The 9,382-nt window shown below is 31.1% G+C and overlaps 1 protein-coding gene across 1 annotated transcript; it reads left to right on the top strand.

Annotated features, from left to right (window-relative positions):
- Window positions 1-2,583: 2,583 nt before the first annotated feature.
- LOC107420859 (probable trehalose-phosphate phosphatase D) lies at window positions 2,584-5,503 on the top strand. The gene is made up of 12 exons (XM_048476055.2): window positions 2,584-2,767; window positions 2,938-3,244; window positions 3,389-3,529; window positions 3,730-3,801; window positions 3,937-4,029; window positions 4,131-4,187; window positions 4,293-4,394; window positions 4,543-4,620; window positions 4,708-4,777; window positions 4,907-4,977; window positions 5,085-5,177; window positions 5,290-5,503. The coding sequence occupies exons 2-12, from the start codon at window positions 2,960-2,962 to the stop codon at window positions 5,338-5,340; spliced, it is 1,113 nt and encodes a 370-aa protein (XP_048332012.1). The 5' UTR covers window positions 2,584-2,767; window positions 2,938-2,959; the 3' UTR covers window positions 5,341-5,503.
- The last annotated feature ends 3,879 nt before the right edge of the window (window positions 5,504-9,382 follow it).

The following is a 9,382-nucleotide window of genomic DNA, read 5'->3' as shown; positions in this document are numbered from 1 at the left end:
AACTGAACCTCCCTATATCACATGGGTTTTTAGCTAGTTTTAAACTTTCAAAAGCATCTCCAAGGCCTCCGGCTTTGACTGTAGAAATTGGTATATAGTTTAGCAGATTAAAAATATATATATATATAAAAAAAAAGGCCAGTAAAAAAGATCCCAACGTTTAGTAACCAGCATTTCATTAATATTTCCATAAACGCAACTACCAGGAACCATCTTAGATTCTTATGCTTTTTTTTTTCTTTTTCTTTTTTTAATTTTTTCCCAAGTTCAAAGACCCTAAACAAAGCAACAAAGGACATAATTTATTCAAAAATTCATGTTTGAAATAGACTTGGGAATTGCCTCCATAATTTCTTTCCTGGACTTAAATTTTTTTCATTAATTGATCCGTTTACCTTGTAGACATTGACTCACCAAGCAAACAAGCTTATTATATAAATTATTTTTAATTAATCCTCCAAGAAAATCACTAATAAACAATTTCAGGAGAATTGTTAAGAAGTTTCAATCAACTTTGAACTTTCTTTCTTTAACCGACCCTATTCAAATTTTCACCAAGCAGCATAATCATAGGCAGAAAGAAGGAAAAAGAAAAGAGGAATATAAAGTTCTAGCTAACTCTTCAACTTTCAAGCAGGAAAAAGATTCTGTCAGCCTTTTTAAGCCATGGATTGTCTTAGAAATTCAACAATGTCGACCATATGGATGTTAATTATTAATCAAAAAGGCGATTGGTTTAATTGTATATATATAACACCGCCAAGTTAAGAGAATGGAATCAAGGTTAAGCAACCAAATAATTTCAATTCTGCAGACAACCTTAGAATGGAAAATCCCACACATGCCAATAAAAAAAAAAATGATTGATTGTTCAAACTGCGTAGGTTCTATAGCTCCTGGTTTGGTTTGGTTTGGTTTTCTATTTTTTATTTTTTTATCTTTTTCAAACTATGTAGTTTTCTACTTAGCTGCTAGTTTTGCTAAACCTAACAAGGGGCGGAGGAGGATCTGAATCTAATACCATTGTTTGAATATTTTGTTGCAGTTTCTACAAAGTTCCTAAAGTCTGAAAAACATTTTTATACACATGTTTTGAAACACGACCTTTTGTCTTGTGTCCAAGTTTGAAAATCTACAATTTACCAATCAAAAAAAAAAAAAAAAAGTTTGAAAATCTATTTACTATTTCATTTTATAATGATCTCAAGCTTGAATCTTCATATCCTAATATTAATATATATATATATATATATATAAAGTTTGAAAGTTTCGGTTATTTAATTCTGAAAATGGCTTCTTGAGGGGTACCTTTTGTGGGTTTGGTAAATTTCTCTTCAGTTTTAGGTTGTTCACTAACAACAACAACAATAATAATAATAATAATAATAGCTAGTTAGTTTGGTCCCACCTGCTCTTATTCCCCTGTTGATTCTACCTAAATAATTGTGCTATGATAATTATATGATGATTAATCGAAGAAGATATTTGCAGTGTCACTATCAATGTAAAATTATTGTCATTATTATTTTTATTATTATTTGTTGCTAAGACAATATGAAATTAATTTGTTGGGCATGTAATTAGCAAATTAATTACCAAAAAAAGAGTACCCTAAGGTTTTTAATTATGGAGCTAGGTGTACTTGAAAGCACTATTGAAAGTGCATCTCCAGGTCGATTTGGATAAAAAACCCCTTCTCCAAAGTTGTGATAAATAAGAGATATGGAGCTAGATAGATTATACTCATTTGATGCATATTTGTTTGGACATCAGAGAAACCAAATTAATGCCCAAAAAAAAAAAGAAATTTTTAAAAAAATAGAAAAATTGTCACTTGGCAATTGTCAAATGTCCTTATACTTCACAACACTCAAACATTGGGGGAGTGGAATTCAAGTGGTCCTTGCCATTTTTCTGAATAGTGCTCCAAGATAGCGCTAGAACAGGAATACCCAAAAAAAAAAAAAAAATCACAATCTAACTACATTGTTGATCCACTGTTCCAAAATTATTCAAGTTGAGTGAAAACACTTTTATTTGTTTGATTAACATTGTCATTCTACTTGGGTTTCAACTTTTACAAAGGGGAACTGTTTTTTTCCATTTAACAAAACATCTGTTTGCCGGTCGCAGATGATAAAAAGAAAAATCCAATTTGTATTGATTGCAGAAGAAAACAAAAGCAACTAGTAAACACAAGTTAAAAAAAAAAAAAAGGGGTTTCTGCAGAAAGATAGCTGGATAAGCTGAAAAAGACATATTTCCGATAAATTATATTGATTTTTGGTTTTAAATTAAATTTTTTTTTTCGGGTAATAGGTTTTAAATTTAATTGCATAGTGAAAATATATACAAATAGGCGTGAATTTACGGGGAAATTAATTATTAAAAAAAAAATTAAAACTTAAAAAAAAATAAAAATTGCTAGTTGGGTGCGGTCCATCCATTTATAATAATTGAAATTTAGTATTATAGTCGAAAAGTACAGGTGCCCAAGAACAGGGTTGGTTGTTTCGTCGGTTAGTGCCGTGAACGCAGTTATAAATTGACAAGGCGACCCCATTTGTGACTTGTGAGCTGAGTGCGCGTGTGATTTTCAACTTTTTAGGTTTCTATTAAACCCTCTCTTTCACCTTCACGAACCCACATTTCCCCTCTTTGACACCCCATTCCACCTTTTGCCACTTCTCTGTTTTTTTTCCTTTCCCTCCTTTCTCTGTTTTCGTCTTCTTCTCTGTTCCTCCTTTCTGTTTCTTCTTCTTCTCCTGTAATTTTCTCCAACCCTTATTTTCTTTCTTTAAGGAATATCTATATATATATATATATATATATTTTTTTTTTTCAATGGGTTTTCTTATGATTTTCTATTTTCCATGAAAAATAGAAAAATGGAGGAATAATGGTGACGTTTTACTGGTTTATTGGTTTTCTATGCAGGGGTGTTTGGCTGCTGAGAAAAATGACCAAGCAAAATGTGGTTGTTTCCGATGTGAAAGGCGTGGCAATTTCGGTTGCCGTGTCGAACCAGTCCTTTTTTTCTTCATCGGTGGTTCCGAGCCATCTGGATGCACCAGGTGGCTGCATCACCATTTCTAGGAATAAGCTCCTGAGGCTTGAAAATGGAGGTGGAGCTAGGATCAGTGCTTGGGTTGAATCCATGAGAGCTTCTTCTCCTTCCCGTATGAAATCCAATAATACTTCCTCACTTTCTGAAAAAGAAACCGATGAGCAAAGCTCTTGGACTGTAAGCATTAGATCTTTACTATTTTTTTTCCTTCTTTTATTATTATTATTATTATTATTATTATTATTATTATTATTATTTGTGAGTTAGATTTTTTTTTATCTCTAACTTGGTGTTCGTGTTTGCTTGTCATGGAAAAAAAAGCTCCATCACCCATCAGCTTTGCGCATGTTCGAGGAAATAACAAGTGCTTCAAAGGGGAAGCAGATTGTGATGTTTCTTGACTACGATGGTACCCTCTCCCCCATTGTTGAAGACCCAGATCGTGCCTTTATGTCCAATAAGGTCTATTCTCTGTTCTATCTCCTTCTGCTTCAACTTTTTCCCAGAAAATTACCTCTACAAAATATTCCATTTTTCACCTCATTTTTCCTCCTCCTCCTCCTCCTCCTCCTCCTCCTCCTTCTTCTTCTTCTTCTTCTTCTTCTTCCTATTATTATTATTACTTTTCTGGGTTACTTAATTAATAAGGTTTTGTTTGGCAGATGAGAAATGCTGTGAGAGACATAGCCAGATACTTTCCAACAGCTATAGTCAGCGGGAGGTGCAGAGACAAGGTAATATTTTTATTTTTATTTTTCCAACAGAAAAACTATATGATAACTTTTTTCTAGTGTTGGAAATTTATTATGTATACTATATAATATAAGGTACTTAATATTTTCGTTTTTGTTTTTTGATTAATTATGCAGGTTTATAGCTTTGTGAAATTGGCAGAGCTTTACTATGCTGGTAGCCATGGAATGGACATTAAAGGACCATCAAAATGTCATAAATACAAGAATGTGAGCTCTCTTTGCTCTCTTTTTCCCTTTGAATACTCTGTTCTCTTCTTTTACTATGTTGTAGATTTTCAATTTGTGTGTTTATTCTCGTTGTTATTCAGGAGAATAAAGCAGTCTTCTATCAACCTGCCAGTGAATTTCTACCTATGATCGATGAGGTTTGTTCTTTTTTCGACCAAAAAAATAAAAGCCCGTATTGCTGATATTTTTGTTCATGAAGCTGTCACGAAGTTGTGAATTAACTCGTGGAATTTCATAAATAGGTGTACAAAATACTGTCGGAGAAAACAAAATCAATCCCAGGGGCCAGGGTAGAAAACAACAAGTTCTGTTGCTCTGTACACTTCCGTTGCGTTGATGAGAAGGTGAAAAATAAATATCAACCCCGCCAGTCAATTTTCTATTTTTTATTTTCTTATTATTTTTTCTCCCCTCATATAATGGCTTATATTCTTGATTAATTAGCATATATCTAAAATATTTATTTATTTTTTTGGGTAATTACTTTTTCAGAGTTGGGATGCTTTGGCAGATCTAGTTAGTGTAGTGCTCAATGAGTATCCAAAACTCAGATACACTCAAGGAAGGAAGGTAATAATCATGTTTAATTTTATTAAAGTTTTTTTTTCTTGGTCAATATCTAAAAATTATCCTGACCGTCTATTTGGTTGGAAACAGGTATTAGAGATCAGACCCACAATTAAATGGGACAAGGGCAAAGCCCTGGAGTTCTTGCTAGAGTCACTAGGTGAGTGTACCTTTTTATCTTTTCAGAAATTAATATAAAGTTTTAATTAATAACACAAAAATTTATATATAATTAAATAATATCCAATTAGTACTAATTAACTTTTAAACCTTGCTGATCCTTTTTTAGGATATGCCAATTCTAATGAAGTATTACCAGTATATATTGGAGATGATCGGACCGATGAGGATGCGTTCAAGGTATCAGATGCTTTTTCATTGTATTTTATATATCTTTTGCTGCACCAAATCTCTACTTTTATAAGTTTTTTTTGTTTTAACAGATTATATTCAAATTAATAATGCAGGTTCTGAAAGATAGAGGACAAGGATTTGGAATCCTTGTTTCTAAAGTTCCAAAGGAAACAAGTGCTACTTATACTTTGAAAGAACCATCTGAGGTAAAGAATATACTGCAATTTGATCGGTTTTTGCCAATAATTTTGATGCATTAATTTTTTTTTTTTTACTAGGAGTGCCGTGACTAAATAGTTTTGTAACTACTCTTTATAGGTTAAGGACTTTTTGCGGCGGTTGGTAAAGTGGAAAAGATTGTCAATGTGAAGGAAATATTAGAAAGAAAGAGAGAGGGAGAGAAGTGAGGGGTGTAAAAACACAGAAGAAAATGAACCCCACCCCAAAATTTTGTCAAGGGTGGGTTAATTATTGTAATTTTTTAATGTTAATTAAATGATTAAAAAAAATTCCTAAAATTTTGGAAAATGTATATTTGACGAGAAGTCCCTTTCCCTTGCTCGCTGGATCCCTTAAACACAACGTGCTTCTGCATGGGCATTAGCAATCATTTAACAGCTACCAAAAAAAAAAAAAATCGGCTACCTGATATAAAGGAAAACTAGCTAATTAAATTCGTAGTTAAGAATAATCAATAAGATCATACATAAATAAATTATTTAAATTAAGTTACTCAATACATTTTTTTGATCATCGACTAAAGCTAAGCTAATAGGCGTGGCTTAATATTTGTTTTATTTATTCGGATCAAAATGATTCACGTCATATCAAATATTAATATCCATTAAAGATAATATATGGAGAGAACTGTTCTTGTGTGATATATAACATATTTCTTTTTGAGATATACAGTTAAATTTGAATAACCAATTTCATAAACTCGACAACAAGTTATCACATTAACACCAGTTTAATTACATTATTTGATAGAAGCTAAAATGGTTCGAGAAGAATTAGTCAATGTGTGCATAAAGTAATCCAAACATTTTTATCGAAAATGTATTTTCAGTCCTAACATATCTTGACCATTAAAACAAACAAAATAAATAATAAGGGTTAACATAGGTTTTTCATGTTAAATATAGCTTTCCCTATTTGTAAAAGTAAATAAATTATTAATTTTTTGTGATCTTCATTAAAGCTGATGAGCAGTTTGCCTAAATAAGTATGGACAAATATAATTAATAATATCGAGTTTATGACCAAATTCTTGCTAATATTTCCTTAATACTAGAGCCCTGTTGATCATAGTTGTCCTTCCTACATATTTTCAATTTATTACTTACAATAATTTACATGTGGCACACAAAGCATATCCATAACCAAAATATTTATTGAAGGAAGTGGAGGCTCATGATCATATGAGAAATAAGCATTTTATTTATTAACTCAATATTTTTATATAGATTTGGAAATGACTTACAGTTTGTGTATTCAAGACACGTAGTAGTGGTTGGGGTATCCAAGAAGTCTGAGAAAATTTATTTAATAAAATTAGAGCAACCTCTGGGGACCAAATTTCATGCAAATTGCATTTATAAAATTAATCCTGAGTGTTTCGTTTGATTTGCTTAAAATTTGATTATGGAATGCAGCGCTATGAGGGTTGTGTTTTTATATGTATATGTTCGTACTTGTTTGTGTTAACTTCTAAAAAAAAGTTAATTAGTTGAATAATATTCAGTCAGAGATCACAATTAATTGTGATCTGTTTAAGTAAGCGAGTGTTTCCGATCCTATTTTATTTTATTTTTTCTTTTAATTTGCTTGCCGCACCATCCTTATCTGGCTGTGTTAAAATCTCAATAATGGAGAGCATCTATCTAAATAATTATAAAGCACCATGCCACTCATAGACAGTAAAATACAATTTCTTCTTTCAGTTTAACGTTGAAACTTGTTGTTTCAATTATTATAAACTAAGCTCCTCTTTCAAGGCAACCCGAACCAAAAAAAAAAAAAAAAAAAAAAAAAAAAAGGCTAATGCCAAATTAGGATAAGGGATTTATCGGTTAGAATCTGTAAAAATGATGACGCATATTTCTCAAAAAAAATATATATGACGTAAATAATGCTGAAAAAATGGTTATAGTAATATGATATATTGGGTTTGACGTGAATTTTATAAAATCATATGGTCATAAATGTAGTGGCCACTAATATGGATATGGGTTTGGAAGACTAACATTTGCTCTTATGTATAGAGACTTGTTAAATTGTGGTGGAAACTGGATACTAAAATATTGACAGCTTGTCCAACATTTATCAATATTAATCATGAAATTGTAGAAACGGCGAAGTCTACTATATGATGATTTATGTATCTATGAGCACATGCATATCTTATCTATGGCAATATAAATTTAAGATTTAGATTATTAATTATTGTATATTCAGGGCAAATCAACATTCAAGGTCCCATCATCATGCCATAGAACCTTCATTGAAAGCCTTGGTGATTAGACAACAGAAAGCACATTTCGAGTTGGGTCGTATAAGACACAGGTCTTTTATTAATGGCCATCAATAACATTGATGGATTTTATTCAATAGTTTTCAAATTTTTATTGGTTTTTATTTTATTTTATTATGATACCGGGGTGAGAGAATTAGAATTTGACATCATTGTTTGAGAAAACTAACTTTAGAATTTGACATCATTGTTTGAGAAAACTAACTGCTTTACATTTTAGCTAATTATCATGTCTTCACTTGTTATTTCTTCTATTGAGAGATGAGAAATTTGGCATGGTTAATTTTCTACCTTCATCATGAACAATAATAATCCATTTCAAGCTATATATATATATATATATATTAATTGATTAATTGATTTAATCATTATGGATAGCATATATACAGTGGGAACCTTTTTTTTTTAAAATTAATTTTCTTTTTTATCATTTACAATATTTTGCTTTGATTGTAGTATTTTAAATCTATGATATTTTAAAATATGAATATAAATAGTTTACTAATTAAATCAATACTATTTGACTATTTTGTCGTAACTTATACATCTTTATCATTGCCAAACATGGATTTAAAATATTGATAGCGCCTGGTGAAATATAATTTTAACTATTGAAAAGAACATACATGTTTAAAGTAGAAGGAGTAGTACTCGTGATTTTTGATGATCTGTTTTCAAGTCAACATGTATCCAAAGATAAACCTAACTGCGGGATCCATCCTCCTAACCCTACTTTTGTTTCTTTCTTTCTAACATATCCCATCTATCTAATTTCACCCTTTATTCGGACAACAAAGTATTGAAAAAGAAGGAAAACCCCCTAAAAGTTTTTTATTATAATTAAGCTTGTTAATTAGCTTTGAGAGAGTGAGAGAAAGGGATCAGAACTGGCACAATTACTATTAATTGATTAAATTCCACCATCATATGGGTATGGAACACAGATTATTTATTTATCTGACCAACTGAAGTGGGGGTTTAATATCAAGGAACAAAAACAAGGCCATTGGATGATAGATGATCCCCATATCTCAAAAAGGACTTAAAACAAATATTAGATCCCAAAAAGAGAGATTAATAAAGAGAGAGAGATATTAACAAAAGTCTTTCAATGAGTGAAACGAAGCCATTGCTCACAAACAGAGATGGAGACCTACACCATTGGGCACCTAGATTTGGGAGAGACCCACATCCAAAGATTTAAGTGAATCTAAAAGCTGTATTTTAATGGATCCAGTTTCGAGTTTATAATGAAATTATTAAAATCTTAAGAGAGGGTTAGGTGGTGAAAAGGAAACCCACTAGTAGTTGAGAATTTTGGGGAATGGATCTATATGGGTTGAAGTGGTGTTGGAATCCACTTTAAGTGCTTGATATGAAATAGACATGGAAGTTTTTATTTTATTATATATATATATATATATATTTACCTATAACCGAACAAAAAAAAATTGTTTGGGACACCCAGCATGCTTCCAAGCCATGGAAAACCTTGGCTTCTCTTTTCAAACGTGTAAAGAAAACTTTTCTCCCACTAGGAATTTCAATAAACATTATTGGTACCTTAAACACAAATAAATTTAGTCCTTCGAAGCTCCAATTATTGATGGATATCAAAGAGAAAAAAAAAAAGGGCCACCATCTCCATGAACACTACTAAACTAGCAATATATATATGACTTGCTGTTTCACATTTGAGCAGCTTTCACTCAAATCGGCCATCATGTATAAATTATATGTTCGAAAAGTCTGCCATCCTAGACAATTCAGAAATAATTGTTAAAGTGAACAATTTATATTTTGTAAGTTTATAAACCACTTATTTTATTTTATTATTTTTTGGTTCTTTTAATCAAGCTCCGCATGTTTTTTTAATTA

This window comes from Ziziphus jujuba, chromosome 5 (assembly GCF_031755915.1).
Source record: "Ziziphus jujuba cultivar Dongzao chromosome 5, ASM3175591v1".
NCBI lineage: Eukaryota > Viridiplantae > Streptophyta > Magnoliopsida > Rosales > Rhamnaceae > Ziziphus > Ziziphus jujuba.
This window is presented reverse-complemented; position numbering and strand designations above follow the sequence as displayed.